The 19,017-nt window shown below is 36.3% G+C and overlaps 2 protein-coding genes across 7 annotated transcripts in view; one reads left to right on the forward strand and one right to left on the reverse strand.

Moving 5' to 3' along the window:
- Nucleotides 1-9,623, forward strand: part of LOC124153795 (protein Skeletor, isoforms B/C) — a 79,592-nt gene extending 69,969 nt beyond the window's left edge. The window contains exons 9-13 of the mRNA XM_046527155.1: nt 2,436-2,637; nt 4,482-4,802; nt 5,019-5,212; nt 7,002-7,238; nt 7,648-9,623. Of these exons, the coding sequence (XP_046383111.1) occupies nt 2,436-2,637; nt 4,482-4,802; nt 5,019-5,212; nt 7,002-7,238; nt 7,648-9,210 (2,517 nt within the window). The 3' untranslated portion in view covers nt 9,211-9,623. The remainder of the gene's footprint in view (nt 1-2,435; nt 2,638-4,481; nt 4,803-5,018; nt 5,213-7,001; nt 7,239-7,647) is intronic.
- Nucleotides 9,624-10,293: 670 nt separating this feature from the next.
- The window catches only part of LOC124153796 (DDB1- and CUL4-associated factor 10), an 83,414-nt gene continuing 74,690 nt past the window's right edge, over nt 10,294-19,017 (reverse strand). For 5 of the 6 annotated variants that reach the window (XM_046527161.1, XM_046527159.1, XM_046527160.1 and 2 more), the window contains 2 exons: nt 18,730-18,945; nt 12,167-15,779 (listed from right to left, as the gene is read on the reverse strand). In XM_046527161.1, the coding sequence (XP_046383117.1) occupies nt 14,706-15,779; nt 18,730-18,945 (1,290 nt within the window). In that variant the 3' untranslated portion in view covers nt 12,167-14,705. Of the gene's footprint in view, nt 10,783-12,166; nt 15,780-18,729; nt 18,946-19,017 lie in introns of those variants that run through there. The other variant, XR_006863765.1, reaches the window with a different exon arrangement.

A 19,017-nucleotide genomic window follows, 5' to 3' on the forward strand; every position in this document is an offset into this window, starting at 1 on the left:
AGCGACAGATTTTACCAGATTATTCTCGTTATTTCAACAAAGGTATTCGATGTAGTAACGATGTATAATTCAAAGGGCGGATTCGAGGCAAGTGCATCCGAACAAAGAACGAAGAACGGGCAATACAAGAGCTCGAAATTAATATATTAATTGTAATAAAATAACATACGAGCGAAGAAAATGAATAAGTGAACGATTGCGATTACCATAAATGACCAAGTCATATCAATGAGTGATAATCGTCACGCACTGATCCGCTTTCACATCTCGTCAACGACGAAAGCGACTTGAAAAAGAGTTTACCCCTTCCTCCATTTCTCAACCACCACACAACTAGTACCGAAAACGAAAAAAATGATGATATCATGATATTCAAAAGCAGGGTCGGTCTGGCCAGGTCGGCTGGTCGGCAATCACCGAGCCCCCTAGCTTAGGGGGGGCCATGCGACGGTCGCGTCTATCGCAACGGACGTTTTACACGGGGCACGTCATTGCGCAATCTGACGTATGTACGAAGGCGCAGTCAAAGCTTCGTCGTGTAAAAAGGTGAATTGATAGAACGCATGCGAGAATACGTGGATGCGAGATGGCAAAATAGCCCCCGCTCTAATTCCGAGCTCGCATTCTCGAAATTTCCAAATAAATTCAGTGCTAACCTGCGCAAAGTCATGCCTCTTGAAAAACGGCCTTAAAGCGTATATGAAAAGTGTAATAAAAAAATACTTGTATCACTTGAACCGAAGTTTTTTTTCCAATTATAAAATTCTACGTTTACATTAATGGTTTCGTTTACAGCGTACTCAGAGTAAACACTTTATATAAAATAATGAATAAAATAATGGTGTGAGAAGATAAAGGATAACCTAATCATTTTTTAAAGTGTTATCCGAAAAGGTTATTTTAGAGGTTTTTTAGATTCAAGTGCAGTTTCAGGGGGCAAATTCACAAAATAGATAATGGAACTATAATTAATTATTACATTTTATAAGCTGTGAAATTTTCATTTTTTGTAGAATTTTTCTCACAAAAGTTCTATTTTTCATTAACTTTTATCATGTTCTTCATCAAAAGCCATTTCTAGGTATGCAATTTCCTAAAATTTTCATGGGGAGAACCCTTGAATCCCTCGGAAAGGAGGACCCTGTCATGAGCCCCAGCTATGGGCCCCTAATTACTCCATACCACCCCTGTTCACTAGTGGAAGCAGATAAGTTCATATCGACTTAAATTGTTTTGTAAATCTTTCTAGACCATCAGGTATAAATGGGTGGTCACTTTTAATTTTAAGCAACCTTCAGCTCTAATTTACCTAAAGGATAGGAAATGAATTATTTTCGTTCTGAAGTACAGTAACGATTTTCTTCATCATACTCCACCAAATAGCCTAACACAATTTACATCGAATCTTACAATTAATTAAAGATATGAAATTACATGGAATCAAATGATGGCAAAGAATTAAATCTGACTGAGTCCTCCTTGCAAAAACATTCCACATCATTGGAAAAAGCATCAGTCAATGAACCTACCAAAATTTGAGACATCAATATGTGACTAATTTGAACTAGTTATATGAAACTCAAAAACACATCCCCTACTAATGACTGCTTCTTGCTGAGCCAATTGTACTACTATACTTAAGTGACAAGAAAAGCTCCAGTTTTTTAATATCTATGTACATACTTTGAATAGAATACAGATGTCAAATTTCTTTCAAAATGCTTTAACGAGTCACTATCGTGTGAAATTGAGCCAATTATTTAATTATTTTTCAGCATTTGAGTACCATATGCATGGAAGCTGATTGAAGAGATTACCTACTTGTAAATTACTCAATGAGAAAAAGATACTTCTTTGGCCTTAATGTATTCACAGATTATACACTAATTACATGAGAACACTAACTCTCCATGGTAAAAATATACTATTTAACACAAATGAGAAGAACATTATCAAATGTACTCGAAAAAGGCTATTCAGGCTTCCAGCCGGGCGGTCTCCCTCCATTCTGCCTTTCATTCCATTCCGGCTGGAAGCCCGAATAGCCTTTTTCGAATGTATTTTCTGGGTAAGCATTAGATTTTATTATCACATGTACTATAAAAAAACACCAGCCATGCTTTATTGGCTCCGTCAAAAGGAACTTGACAGTCAAATTTATACAAATTTAAAGAAACTTTTTGGGTGTTAATTTTTGTTTTCAGATTGATATCTATCTTTTATATTATTGGCATGGAGTTCCTTAAACTTGATTAACTGATCCCTCATTCATCACAGCTAACTATCAAATTCCGTTTGCATCATTGAAGCATAATTTTCAACCAAATGCCAGACATACTAATTTTTTTTATTAGCTCTCCATCCATCCAAGAATCTGTGCCATCATTCAAAAATCCAGAACAAAAATTTGACAATGATCATTCCTTTTTTTTCAGGATGGTACAGAGAGTGTTAGACTTCTAAGTGCTGCACGATCAGATGGTCATACAGTAATCACCTACCAAAGGCCTTTAGTTGCAGTTGACAATGAATTGGATCGAAGAATTTACAGCAATGGAACCAAGCAACCTTTCATTTGGGCAATTGGACCTCTGAATGCAAGGAATGAAGTATCATACCATAGAATTGCAAATAGACGTAAGCAATTTTTTCCAGAATGCTTTATTTTTCTCAGGGAAGGAGTACTTGCTTCAGGTGTAATACTCATAAATGAGCTTTGACAGAATTCTCTTGTGAGGGGCAATCACTAATGTTCTAGCCATTACCCAGTGGCATTAATGCCATTATTTGACCATGCATCAAACAGGGTAATCAATATCATTAAGGTTGAAGAGAGTGCACATAAGTGTCCAAGCAGCAGACAATATCCATCGCATATCTAAATAAGGTTGATATATCCAAAACACATAGTTATTACACAATGGATACCGTATATATTCGTGTAAGCCAAGCCCTCATGTGATCCGCACACCCCCATCTTTTGGCCAGCTCCTGAGGAAAAAACTTCTAAGCGCTTTTTGGGTGCGGTCTAAAATAGGAACTCATGATTCCTTGGTGAATCGATAAATTTAAGTTAAATACGTCAGAAATGTAATTCTGAGATTATTTGCCAATACTAATCTCTGGAGAAATAAATGATAGAAGTTGGCAGGAAAATGGTGTGCGGATTACTTGAAAATATGGAGAATTCATGTAAGCTGCACACCCACTTTTTTCACCGGCATTTACGGGAAAAAGGAGCGTGGTTTCTAAGAGTAGATATGGTATTTTGTCAACATTACAAAGATATCCTATTTGTTACATCCATGATGAGTGGTGAAAATAACTTTTTCATAGATATCCAAGTCGTAATATCCATGCTATTAAAAAATTATAATTCCAAACAGTATCCATGAGTAGCATCTGTGCAGTGTAGAACTGAAGAGCAAAAATGTTTTGTTTGCATGTCTAGGGATATCCAACAACAATAATAAGCACAACCACTTTCTACTTATTAAATGTTGTGAGGATATCTAAGAGATGTTGAGATATGAACCTCCACTGTTGGATTTCGCTGCAACATTGTTTGGCTGTTCCTTTAGATATATGACAGATATCCATACAACGTTAAGTGGATTAAAATGGATATTGCTTGGATGTCATAAGTTAACGCCGACCATTTTGTCTGGATGATACTGGGATATTGATTGCTGCTTGGTGTATTTCTATACTGGCAAGACTGCAACAGTCCATGGGATGGGGCCCAATCTCATAGTCCCAGGTCCCAGAGATATGTCCCCTCCTTCACTTTCTGAGAAGGACTGCAAACTATTCTTCCCATTTTAACAATGAAATCTGCATGATTAATGCATGTACCCATGACTTTGCTGCATTCCGGATTAAGTAAGTCAGTATGGGCGTTCCAATTACAGGCCGTTGTCTTATATCTGGTCCATTTGCTTAGTCTCATAACTTTTATGCTATAGTTCATCATGGGCATTATTCCTGGAGGGACAGGGGTGACTGATATAAAAATTTACTTCCATTTATAATAATTTATTTAGACCTAATTCACCCCCTAAATATAAAAAATAAGAATTTTAAGAAGCATTTTTTTAATTACCCTCCATAAGCCCTTTGCTGCCTTCCCCCTCCCCCCCCTCCCCCACCCGCTTATGTCTCGCCCAGGCAATAGTAGCTGACAATGCTAATCATGTTCATGAATCATATTTTGAATTTAATAGTGCTAATCACGTGAATGTTAGTATTTATGGCACATTATTTATGATGAATCTTAGTATTTATAGCCAAAAGCAGTTTTTTCCAGCTGTCCCTCAGCAATATGCTTATCACCAGTGTTTCTCACATTTCTTGCCAAATACCTTGTCACAGAAAATGAACTGTTGCTACTAATATTGTTATGATGGTATTAAGTAGTCATTGAGTTGACTGATTAACCTATTTTTCCAATGAATACCTTTATGCATTGAATATATGTGCAGATGATGTTCTCCTGGACTTTGGACGCTACCCAGAATGGAATTGCCCAAAATCAGATAGTGGTTGGGTTGGCTCTACAGAGGGAGAAGTTGAAGATGGACAGATATCTGGCACTGAAGAAGAGGTGTACAAAGAAGAAATTACCGCAGTTGATGAACCTCATAAATTAATAGAAAGACCCTCAGAAGTGCAGACTCCTCGACCAGCACCCAAAGTCAATGCATGGAAGATTCCACCAATCCCATGCTATGAACCAGATGATGGAGTGTATTATGCTCAGATGGGTCCGACTGGTGGAAAGAGAGGATATCCAGCAATTACAGGTTAAATACAGATCAAATATCCCTATCTAAATTAAAAGTAATTAAATTTAACCCACTGGCATTCCTTTATCTTGTATTTACCTACTTTACATCTTTCAACGGCTGTAAAGATCTGTCTGTACTTTACTATGAATTAAATATTTTGAGTATCTTGCTACTTATTGTTAGTATTTCTTTAACTCAGCAGTTAATGGCCAATTGAAATTCTTTACTTAGGACATGTTGGATGGGGAATATCATGGTACATCAATGGACTTCTTATACCAGAGATAAATGTGGTTCGAGGAAGAACTTACACATTTGTGGTTGAAGGAGGCGCTGATCCTGATACTCCTGCACGATACCACCCTCTTTACATCACTGATGACCCTATTGGAGGTTATGAGCACAAAACAGATGCAGAAAGAGCGGTAAGATCTATAAATGCTCTCTTAACTCACTACTATGCCTGTTCTGAGTCTGTTTCCTAAGTTTCAATGATTATGTATTCTCTTCAAAAAAGAAATTGAACACTACCCAGGTAGCACAAAGTAAGAGAGTTATCCGTTTCTTATGGTTTCCTCACAGAAAAAATTGATAAGCAGCTAATCGTAAGCTAAGGGGCTTATATAAGGCAATGGTAAGATTTTGGGGAAGACAGGGTAAGGAATGCCATCAAATATCCTCAGATAACGCAAGTCACTTCTGATGGGGTGCCTAAGGCAGCTGAATGACATACTACTCATGCTGCTCATTCCGAGATGAATTTAAAGTCTACCGGTGAAATTCAGCAAGTCTTTATAAGAGCTTAACGACAACAGATTTTGCCGTAAAAAGAAAAAAATTAACAACTGCAAAAATTAACGACTGGGTAGTGAAGATACAAAGCATAATACAAGTACTTTATCCTTGTGGCAGAAAGAAAAAAAAATAACACCAGGGAGACACAAACTTGTAACCTACGCATCTACAGTTCTACATGCTAACCATTACACCACAGCAATTGATGATTGTATGGGGCATAGTTACCACTTTAACATCCAATCATGTATATAGAAAAACTTAGAGGGTGCATGCATGAAAAAACTGAAATTATTTGAGGTCCACACAAGGTAACATTTATGAATTTTAATTTATGGTCTGATAACCCGATAAATACAATATATGGGTATTTATTAGAGATTCCTTCTGACATTTTAATATACTACGTCGCTATTCTTGTGAAATTATGTGTTTTTCTTACAACCGTCGTTTTGCCATCATTTCATAAATGTGAATGATTTTCAAATTATGGCTGTCTGATGTTATTTCTATTCATACTAAAGCAGCACCAAGAATAGAAAAATTAATCTCATGCATAACTCCCTTAATGAATATTCTAAAACAATGGAATAAAAAAAACAACTACGGAAGTGCTGAAAGTTTGGCATCCATTTTGTTATTACTCTGAATGTTTGTTGGCCTGGCTGTAAAAAACCCATAACAAGCTTACTTCATAAGTGCCTTCCTATTTCTTGCTTTCACCTTATCTCAATGACTTATAATGTGCTAGCTGGGTAAGCACCTTTAGTTCCTAATGATTCAGCATAGTGTTCAGTCTTTAAACTAGGTGAAATTGGCATAAGTGACATTAACAGAAACTTTCAGTGAAGGATTATTATAAAGGTAAGGTTTCATGTCCCTACTAATGCCCCATGCATGACCTTAGATTATGGATGCAAATTATTGATCTTTAGGAGATTGGTATTGCATGATGATATTTGGGAACTATTAACGTCAAGATAAGGTGGCTGGATATAAAATGTTTGGGAATGTTTTGGTCTGAAATGAAAGAGCTTTCCTAAAATATTCTATCGAAAAAATTGGTCCTTGAAGAATTGGGATGAAATGTTGAAAATCTGTACTTGTTTCATTACATATTTTTAAAAATGTAATTCATATTCAAATACTGAAAGTACAAAAAACCTGTTAAATTGAAATAGAAAATTTACCCCACCTAAAACATCAAAGTTTCCTTGTAAACAAAGAATTCTTATGTTATATGGCTTCCAGTTTTAATTTCTAGGGGAAATTTAGGTAAGAAAGCTGACTTTTTTGTTGACATGTTGGGCGAAAATAAATTACTAATGTAAACATAAAAGGTTTCCAACTATTCTGTTCACCTCTGAGGAAGTAAAAATGAGTGTCCATAGTTGTTATATCAAAGCTCCTAACTTCTAGGGTGTACAAGTTTTTGCTGGAGTGGAGTGGGACCCTAACACTGGGGAACCCAGACCAACCGCAACAGGACGACTTTGCAACTGGACACCTGACCCTGACAAACCTGCAGATGAGGCAACATCATTTGGAGCTTATCAGCGAACCCTATCTCTGGTCTGCGATGAACAAAATGATGGGCGTCCCGGAATACTTCGCTGGACTCCAGACATCAATACACCCGATACCGTTTATTATCAGGTAAAGATTCAAAACCTTAACACTAGAGTGTTATATTTACTATAGTGATACAATTTCAGTTGAGAACATAGAAAAAGGCATAGTATGTATGTACTAAATTTGTGATCTAATGACTAAATAATTCATTATTGACTCATTTAAAAAGCTTTAACAAGTTTGTACTCATGAAAAATCAAATCAAAGAATTTCTTCTATATCATATTTTAATTTTCCTTTGGGCTTTAGCAACACTAATTTCTTATTTTTGTCCTTTTTCTCCTATTTCAGTCAAGTTTTAGGTTATCAGCAGAATACAAATGCACAGAAAGTAACATTAACTGTGGATAAAATTATGTAAAAGCTTCTCAATTTGTGTAGAAATAGTGGGTTAAACATTTTTCTAACTCTTGATTATCTCTTAAATTCATAGTGTTACACTCACCGATACCTTGGATGGAAGATCAATGTCCTGGACAGCTGTGAAGGTGATGAAGGCACTGGGCATGTAACCCATAGGCAACCTCAAAGAAGGCCAGCTTCAAGAAGGGGTAGAGGGAGAGTAGCGGTGAATGAAGATGCTTCACAGTTTGATGATGCTGAGAGCCTAGTTCCTAGGGCTAGTATACTGGTTTCCACAAGGGTGAGACCTGATGAAGTAGGCGTTGGAATCAAAACTGATGAAATTCATAATTCTAAGCCAAAGCAGCTGGTTAAACTAGTTGAAAACAACATGAATGTGTCTTTGGTTGAACCTGAATTGGCTCTAGAGAGTGGAGTTCCAAGCTTAGATTTAACAGTACCTCCCACCCCAGGTGTCTCAGAAAAAGTTTTGCTGCCAGAGAGCAAAAATATCAGACAGGTTGTTTCATCATTCAGAAGGTATCAACATCAGCCTGGAAGTTCCTATACATTTCCAAAACGTTTTCAGCCAAGTTCAAATCCTGTTCTGAATTATGACAGGAGAGGGGTCCAGCTACGAGGAAATTCACATCCGTCACGCCCCTCCTTTGGAAGCAATGGTGAAGGCTCCAAGAGAGTAACCACATCCTTCAGCCCATCGCCACCCGTGAATGAAGGCAATTTTCGCCCTGTTTCTGGAAGTGAAAGGATTGATGTCCCAGTGAAAGTTCTCCCAAGAAGGGCTCCACCATCTCTTTTCCCCATCAAAACTAAGAAGAAGAAGATTGGCAATCTCTTTGGCAGACAAAATACAGAAAGCCTTGAGCCTATTTTCATTCCATCTCCACCTGATCTAATTGCTCAAAGGGAAAACATCACATCCATTAAAAGGGAGGACGTAAACATCCACGAAGAGGAGACAAAAATGGCTGCAAATGAGAGGGTGGATTCCTACTCCCTCCCCCCAAGATCCCACTCTTCACCTGTCGTGTCATACGACGGGAAACAAATTGACCCCTCCCTCACTTCGGTGGTCTCTCCTGACAGGGAAGGAAACTCACGTTCTAGGAGACCGTCCTCCGCCAAAATACAGAGCACACCCCAGTTTGGGCCATTCCTGGGAGAGGTTCCTCCTCCAGTTCCAGTTGATGTTGTTCCTTCAAGCCTCCCTCAACTAAGGTCTTCAAATGTGGCCAATAAAAGAGTTTCCTCTGGATTAGAGCACCCACCTAGCCTGAATCCATCGCCTCGGAGCCAATATTCCACACTGAGAGGCCTTGTGAGAGCAGATGACAGCCAGAAAATAGGAAAAACGTACAGTCATGCTGGTCACCACAAGTTCAGCCCAGAGAGTAGCGCCAGAAAATCTCATCCACATGAGGAAAGAGGAAGAAGCAGGAGGGATGCAAATCCCCACCATGAGCCTGGTCATGATCATGATGACACACACAACCACAATGAAGATCATGAAAAAATGAATGCAGAAAGTAAGAAGAGCACCGAAAAGATGGATTCAAAATCCTCAGCAACAATTTCCTCTGCTAGCATTTGTATTCTGATTTTATTGAATATGAATGTGTGGTGGTTAGGATAAGAACAGTCATTGTGCCAGTACGGCTTTTGTGAAGTGTTGATGGCATAAAGCACACAAGGTATGGCATGATGCGTCATGCAGTTGTTATGCCGATCAGAACAATTGTTATGTGATGTATAGTTTGTTTAATACTAGCCTGAAATGTCTCACTAAGGCATAAACACAGTATTGCTGAAAAGGTTACATATGCTCAATATCTTTTTCTCTGAGGGAAACGAAAGTATGAAATCAAGATTTTTGTCAGTTGTGATTTCAACAATTGTGTTCATAATGCAGCAAAATCAGTTTAATTGATATATCTGATAAATCTTTATGTCACAATAGATTGTTTATCATTAAGGCATTAGACTTATCAATCTAATGTAAAATGTACATAGGAATCCTGAATAAATAATGTTCATCATCTTCTTTAAGTTACAAATACATTCTTTTGAAATGTCATTCCACGCACCCCTAATTTGAAAATAATTGGATCCTAAAGCAAGTTTAAAACCAATAAAGGATAAAATAAAGCCTGAATATTAAGAGTGAATGGAACACCGCCTTAAATCCCAATGGATTCATAGCTTAAAAAATTAAATCTTTTATAGATGCTTAAAAATTTACCTATCATCCTTCATTTCCTTACAAAGTTGATGACTTTAGCTATCAGTTTTAATCTCCAAATATCACACAGGAACTGATATATTTCAGGGAAACCATAGAACATCATCTTAGAATCTTACCATGTTTCTAGCAACAACGAAAAAGATAGAACAAAGAAATATTTTGCCACAAGGATAGGTATAGAAATTCATTTTTCCCTCAATAATAAAATGTAGATAAATAATACATAAAATAAAGGTAGTATGTAGATGATGAAATAACTATCATCACATCTGCTTTTTGTCCATTCCTGGAATGAAAGCTATCAACCTTTTACTACCATAGGAATAGAGCATAACAATATTTGACGTACCAGGCTCCCTAACTAAATGGCTCACTCCCCCTGCTCCTGAAGTCTTTTTAACTGCATTTACTATTTCCAGCAGGTCCATTTTTTCATAGTTTTCACTACCATACTATAAAATAATTGCATACTAGTTCACAAAATAGAACCCTCTTTTATTTGTACAACGCCCAAAACATTCACAAGTCGACTCAAAAATTTTCAGCATTGCACTGAGCATCGTCATAATATGGGAACGCATCAAAACCACACACAAGATTTCCAGGAAAGAAATCAACTGATATGAGCACTGACTTAAAGAGTGTAATGATGTCCATTCAAATCTATTACATATGTACTACCGAATTTGGCTGACTGGACAGTAGCAGTAGATTTGTATCCCCATAATTAGAACATAACTGAAATACAATACTTAACAAAAAATCTTCCACCGAAATGGAGGGTGCAGAAAGCTGCTGAAATCACTTGTCACACTCATTCAAGCACCTTAGCTGATTCATAGCATCCTTTTTTTCTCACATGCCAGGGAAAAAATTGGGTGCAGAACTGGATAAATGATGATGTCACAACCATTTCTTGATGTAGGCGAATCCGGTAAATAGTTTATATTTATGCTTAAAAGGCTGAAAGTAAAAGAAAAATAAAGACACAAAGTTTATACAAGGTGTATATTTCAAAGTCATACTTGTTTTTACAATATCTGTGGCTGAATTTAGCCAGTATTAACTGATACACACAAACTTGAATATGGAGGAATGCACATGAACTGAATTTTTGTTATAGATATGATCCTTTAAGATGAAGAAGATATAGTAAATGGTACCAAATGAAATAACCCCCAAACATGCATCAATATTGACAGCTTTGTGAATTTAATGTTAAGACAGGACGAAAGATGACTCTTCACTGCTCACAAAACTTTCATAATGCAGAGTTTTGCACAGCAATTCTGAGCAGAAATAACATCCACCTATCAGGTGCATGACCATGAAGTATATGCAGCTAATGATCACTGTTTATCTTCAAACATGGCCAAAGTGTATTTTTAATGAACAGCTTAAAGTGCCATTTGCCTTCCCTTTATACTACTCAAAGAAAAGTAAGGAACCAATAGCATATGGATTGGCAGGTATGCACATTATCCAATAATCATGGATGCAGACTTCATTGATTAGTAGATGAGTTTCGTCAGAAGTTTTTTTGCAATATATTCTGGTATTTATTTTTTCTCAAGCCAAAAAGATCTAACCAGTACCTTTGAAGGAAAATATTATTTTCTGAAGACAAAGCTAATATTACAAAGAATATGAAACCAAAGAGAATGGGATCCCAGCCTTCATGTTTCTTTAAGTTCACTACTTCAACAAAAAATTTTAGCTTATAAATCTCTAGTCATTTACACTATCACTAACCATATGCACCCTCTCTCACAATGCTCTTACATTCATCTTTGAAGTACTCCACGAAGGTAGGTGTACATAGAGCACTTAGGGGTTCACCCCAGCCTGATGCGCCTCCCACAATGAACACCAAATGTCCCTCTCCTATTCCCAGTAGACCTCCACACCTATATCCCGCACATGTCCCATTTCTTCTTCTTCACCTCACATTCACCTTACTCTTCAGAAAATATTGGCACAAAATATTTTCCCTCTATTAGACATTTCATTGCTTTCCCCAACCCATTTGATGTGAATTACAGCTCCAATTATCCGTTGATTTACCATTCTTTGTATCAACCACCCATCACTTGTCAAGCAAGTCCCACCTAACTTTTTGCTATCCCTCCTTTCCAAACCTTCTCCCTTTCCCATGCAAAACAACTAGTTTTTTTCAATTGAATGTGCACAATGAAACAGGGAAAGCATGACACAAGAGACCTAACAAAAAATTACTAGTAAAATGATCATGAGTATGTACTTATATAATTCAATTATCCATTTTTGGCTTTCTCCTCCATTAGGATAAATAATTGAAGTACTACCTTATGATACAAAGAAATACTAATTAATAAAGATGAATTTTATTCAATGAAATCTACTTCTCCCAGTGATTAGCCACAAAAAGTCATTTACATTTCCCATTTACATCAATTTCATAATTTCATTTCCCTGAGAAGATTCAGGATTCCAAGTCCAAATTCCACAACAAAGCTAAAGCTCATTCCACATTACTTCCTCTCTTGCCTTATTCACCACCGAAAATATGTGAAAGACATATTTTTGTCTACACACCACTGGCAGTGTAGCATAAAAAAACATTGCATCCATCAGGTTGGGCTAGATTGAACCATCAAATCTGTATGTACCTCAACACAATGCCATATATATAATAACAACAACAACTTCTTGCAAAGATCACATTATACTTGTGGGCTATACAACATTTAGAGATGCAAGTAGCAAGAACAAACTCCTCTGCAGAACAAACTCACATCAATCACTGTATGAAGCAATGATCAATAAAGGCATGAGAGAGCATTTTTATCATATTTTTAAGGTCACGGTCTGAGATCACATGTAGGCATCAACTAGCAGGAAAATTTGTATTGAGAAATAACACTTCATATAATTTCATGACAGTATAAGTTGTACATATTGTGAGCATTATATAAAATATGGAATTGCAAAATATTGAAAAATTTTAACATTAAATACCAATCCTGAGTTGATAATCAGCAAGTTATTCTTTCATAACAATGCTGCACCTCAGTAGCTAGAAGGTGAAAAATAATAAACAAAATTCAAACTAAGAGCTCTTTCCTCATTGGAAAAAAAAAGAGATTCGTTCTGGCTCACTCAATAGAATACAATACCAGATCCACACATTCTTGAGAGCTTAATGTATTTAAAAATAAAAAATGTAGTAAAATAAGCAATGATTCAAAATCTTCAAACCAAATGGTATACATAGCAGAAATGAAAATTATGGCATCAGCTTACAAGAGTTACAGATAAGCAAGCACAATGACTTCCTTTGCATAAAAAGGATCAATTAGGAAAGTGGATTTACCCTATTTTAACTTACCTAGAGAAACTATAACTGTAGCACTACAGCTCCTTTGCTCAGATGTGCTATACACATTTTCTCACTTCTAAGTTGAATACTGAGATTTCACTTGACTTTTAGTAGCCCATTAATGTTTGCTGCACAGAATTTTTGCAACCCTAAACAACCCAGGCTATACATGTTTCTGCAGCATCACTGAAAATTATCATAGACAAGCAGTATCTTTTTTATGGTCCACCTGCTTCTTAAATCCAGCATGCTTAGAATAAGGAATTTGCAAAATCCTATTGACTGATCATCAAAATATTTCCATTTTACACCCATTCTTAATCACACACAACTTTCAAATGGAAAATATTGTATTGAACTGCATGAGACATAATAAAATTATCTGAAAATATCACGAGAATAGTTAACAGCCAACTCTTAGGTGTAAATCTGGAAAAAATTCAGCTATGGCCAACGTATGGTATTTTACGGTTCAATCATATTCAGACAAATTATATACATACATCAAGAGATTTGGGGTCTCCCTAGAAAAAACTTAGGGCAAGATTTAGAATTTAGTACACACAAACTTATCTGTTCTAATCTTAAATACTGAAACGTGATACAATTGAGATGCCAAGGATAACAGTTCTTTATCGCGAGAAATTTATAGTTCACAATGGTCAATCACAGAAAACCTCTGCTTACATGGTGTCTGAGATGTACATAGAGCCAATATACAGAGAATATTCGATTTGAACATCAGAATATAAGGAATATGGCTGAAATAGGTTAACAAAAGAGATGACTTTAACAGTCAGTATTTAATGCAAGAGGCAAAAAGTACTCACACCAAGCTTTCATCAAAAGTACTCACTGACACAGCAGTTACAGTTTCATTTGACAGAGCAAACACGATTTTATCTCATAAGGTGTGGGAATAAATCCAAGTCTTAAAGGTTCACATTGATGTGATAAACCCAAGCCTTAAGAGTTGAAAATGACCTAAGTATCACACAATGCGAGTTTAGTACACCCTACGTCTTGCCTTTACACCCCATTCACGAGGAAGGATAAAATATTACTGAAAAACTAAATGCAACAATAAACATAGACAAATGATGGAATAATCTAAGACTCCAAAAAATATGTAAATTTTAGACAGTAATTAATTCCAAATAGGAGTATAATAAAATTTTTAGACCCAAATTATCTGGACCGTCAAAACAACTCTAATTTTTGAAAAGAAACAAATATTTGCCCTGTTTATTTAGCCACACATACTGAGTTTGTATTAACCCATTTCTTAGAATTCTTTTGCTAACTAATTTGAACCATTTAAAATACACAATGACGAAGTATAAGGACAGAAAACATAACCCCATGTAAGCAGAGGGAATTAACAGCACTTAAAATAAAATTATCATATTTTGCTATCACACTCCTGTCACTGAAACAAGTAGACACGCTTCTTTCTTTAAGTACAAACACCAAGACCCAATATTTAAAAACATATGAACTGAACGATGACCATATTCACACACAATATTTACAAAATTGGTTGATGCCATACAATTTTTCCTTTGAGGCACCCAGAGACAAGAAGGCAATGAGTAGGTGAAAACTTAGTGCTGACCACTATGTCAGAGTGGCAGATATTGGTGGCAACCTCATGCAACTTAATTGGCGGATTAGGAGGAACAACTGTACAAAGCTCAGAGCAGTCTGGAGAAAAAGCCAACAACCTCACCCCTGAACCAAATGGAGAACACACAAGTCGACCTCCAGCTCCAAAGCACAGTTCTTTGATGAAGCCTCGACCGACATTAGGTTCTTCACAGTAATGAGTCAGACGATTAATATTCTTATGTATTTTCGTATTGGATAGATTGGCCAGTTCATTACCAGGATTAGAAAACCCCCTAAACTGAAACTCTTCTATGATGTCATCATTGCTGCCAACTGCATCTGTGGATGTCCGATGACCTAATGGATGACGATTTGACCTGGCTCCTCTACGATTTGATGCTTCCGCAGGACTACCATTCACGCCAGCAGAGGAACTGTGTGCCTGCACTACAACCCTACTGGGAGCTACACCTCTGCCTGAACGTCCCATTGGTCCCAACTCTATTGCACCAGCATTTGGCCTACTCAAAGTCCACCTAGCATCCCAAGTATTTCTACCTCTATTTTCTCTCAACATTCTAGCATCTCTGATGGCCAAAACAGCTTCCCACACATCAGAATTGGGAAAATTCTGACTATTATTATCCTGAGGTTGGTTGGTGTTCCCTGCAGTTCTTCCACGTCTTGAAATTGCAATTTCCCGAGAGGATGACCTTGTGGAAGGGCCAGCAGAGGGCGAGGGCACTTGGGGGCAGTTAGAGGGAGGAGGAGGTGGATCCGTCGTCTCCGAATTTTGATTTGATGATGACGAAGATCTGGAACTAGAGGCAGCACTTAAAATAATCAGACTAGATGAGGTAACTGGTCTCTCTTCTTGACTCGCACCATCTTCACCACTAGTGCTATTTTCTTTGCTCACATCTCGATCAGGACAGTCTAATTCTTCCTCATCACTTTCAGGATCCCTCTCTTGAATATCATGGACACAACTCCACTAAAAAAAAAAGCATAAAAAATTAAATAAGGATCTCACAATAATAGCAAATACACACAAATACAACAATGATAAATTTTTGAAAACTTTCCAAATTACATATATGGTACCATCATCAATGCCATGCTAATATGAATGGTGAAACAATTATTCATGCAGAGAGAAGCAGCTCATTAAAATGAGGTTACTCAGTAGATTTCAGTAACAACTATGGCTAGATGTTATTTTTTTCCTTGTAGCAAAAGGGTGAAACGCCTAAGTAGGCAATAATTACGAATCAACCCTTTTCCTCTTAGAATATGTAAATTTTACACTTTAATATTTTACTCCAGCTGGATATTTCAAGAACCACACAGATAGATGAAATAGTAAGTAGAAAATACATTTGCATTTCAATTCATCAACATTTAATATTAATCGTAAAAATCATTAAATGAATTGATGCTTATTTCTCATTACTGCAGTCAGTATTAAAATCAAATGAATTTCCAGCACCAAACTTTTTAAAGATATGTTCCAGACAAATTAGAGTTACGCACATGTATGGTAGAGCAATGCATGGAATTCAAAAAACTAAGCAATACAGGTCGTATAAAACCTATCAGGTGAATGACAAAGATATTCAGAAAATTGCCTAAACAAAAAATTTCCCTGGATATATGACATGCAAACCACACACCACCAGCCAGGGTTGATTGATTTAAATCAAAGTTTGATTTAATTGAAAGAAATCAAAGTGATTTAAATCATGATTTAAATCACTTTGATTTAAATCATGATTTAAATCGCGATTTAAATCACTTGATTTTTATTTTTTTAAATCAGGTAATTTAAATCATAATGTGATCTATATGTATGATTTTCAAAGAGTCAAGAAAAGGAAGCTGTAAGTGTATAATTTTGATTTTTATTTCTTAATTAATACAATGAATCGACAGTTATCAGCACAAAGGTGGCTCTTAAATAGAAATGATACTGTAGGAATGCATGTAACATGAAAATTTAAAAAAATGGCTTTGGTTAGAATACTAGTGTATCCGTTGAAAAAAAATTGTTTTCTGATTTAACTTCTAAGCGTAGGCACCATACAAAGTTGCAATTACAGAATTTTTCTAAACTTCATATGCTTTAGAACCGCATAATATAGCACATTTGATACTTCCAATGGCAATTTTATATTATGCTGGTGTAATTTTTAATTTGATACCATTGGAATTTCCATAGTTCTCTCCCCTGATTAACTAAATGTTGTATTAAGTTTAGAGTATGTTGCCTCTTATTGTTTCTGCAAACGATCATTCTCCAATATGCTGCCCAAATAGTTAGTTTTGCAAATAACTGAATTTTTGATAAATGGAGAATCATAAAAATCTCATTTAAATCAATAAAATCCTATTTAAATCAATAAAATCCGATTTAAATAAAAAAAATCAACAAAAATGATTTTTTTGAAAAAAATCATTATTTTTATCAACCCTACCACCAGCTTATAAGCCAATGGACAGACAACTATGATATCCAAGTTTATGATTTCCATGGCGTTTCATTAAGTTTCATCATTCTATGTAAGCAATGTTACAGTCCAGTAAAACATTTGAATTTGCAATACACTCTGAGACTGAGGTTACAAAAAGTCATCTTGGTCACCGCAGTTGGAATTTCAGGCAAGAAAAACTCGATATATCTCAGAAAAGATTATCATCATCATTACGCTGTGTGAAAAAACTTGGGAAAAATATTTCAATTTTATCACATTAGTTGCACTGATGCACTCCAAATGCCATCCCAAGGTTTCTAAAAGTCATCTTTGGGGGTGTAATTTGAACTTAATGCATATGAAACTCAATTCATACTACTTAACAAAATATAATTTTAAAAAGACTTGAGGAACACTGGATGGTCTATAGCGCGGGAAAAACAGTCATAAAGAAAAAGTTACACTGATGGGCACAGTGCACATGAATATGGAAGTGCAGCATAAAATTTCTCAATAATCAAGACAGATGTTTCAATTATACAGTAGAAACAATACATCATTTGAACAAAATGTACATATTTTAATGGGAACCTAATGATTCAACAAATATGGAACCTAAGATTACCTTCATAATGCTCTCTATTAAAATGGGCAGTTTTACTTCAATTTCAGTATTTGGCAAATTCATTTAGGCCATTTCATACGAAGGGTCTGAAAACCATTTGTTCAGAAATGACTCCTTGCCATATGATGCAAAAGGCAAGAAACATCAGGTGTTCCCCATAGCAGGGGCGCCGCTATGAATTAAGGCTGGGGGGGGGGGGATTTAGGCGAAACTAATACTTTGGGGTGTGAGAGTATTGCATACCCACCAGGGTAAGTAGAAGGTGCAGGGGCCCTCCTCCAGAAAGTTTTTAAGAATAATGGTTCACAATGGCGATATTTAAAGCTTTCTGAGGGGTATTTGATTAATCCTAATACTATTCTATAAGTAATACTGATCCAAAATAAGTAAAATGGATTAAACTTAAAAATTTCTCTGAGCTCTGGGGGGGTTTAGCCCCCAAAACCCCACCCTCGCTGCACCACTGTCCCATAGGACACAAAATCTCTAAATTAGCAACGGATTAAGAAGGCTGCAAACAGATACACACCTCATCACAATCAAATCACTTATTTTCATCATTAAAGGAAAACCCTAACCAACACGTTGATACAATCTTCATTCATGTACCTCAAAGTTATTAATTGAATAGCACTACAATAGGCATGGCACTGGCAATAAGTACAACATATGGTAAAGGTATTTCTTTTTCATAATAATTTTCATTAACACAATCAATCATAGTGACTTCCAGAATGCATAATTTGACCCGCACGGAGAAATCAGCGCACCAAAGAGCAATTTTCAAATTCTAGTAAATACTGCCTCAAATAACTAAATTTTATGAATACAAAATGCAGTTCCCTTACCTCCGAGGTTTCATCATTACTGATGTTGCGTGAAAGTACAGACCACCCTTGAGGATGAACTTGTAGAGAAGATACAACCTCGGCATCATCATTCACAGGAAAATCAGTAACAAATTCAACTCGGTTACGTCGACGCCAGCGTGAAAATAAGTGATTGAAACATACAGCCATAGGTATTGTTGCTTGCGAGAGTTGCATCAGTCGGTACATGTTGGGCTGAAATTATACAAAGTTGATTACATTTAACCATTTGGCAATTTAATGTTCTACAGCAGCACATTACTCATT

The sequence above is a fragment of the Ischnura elegans genome, chromosome 2, assembly GCF_921293095.1.
Source record: "Ischnura elegans chromosome 2, ioIscEleg1.1, whole genome shotgun sequence".
Lineage (NCBI taxonomy): Eukaryota > Metazoa > Arthropoda > Insecta > Odonata > Coenagrionidae > Ischnura > Ischnura elegans.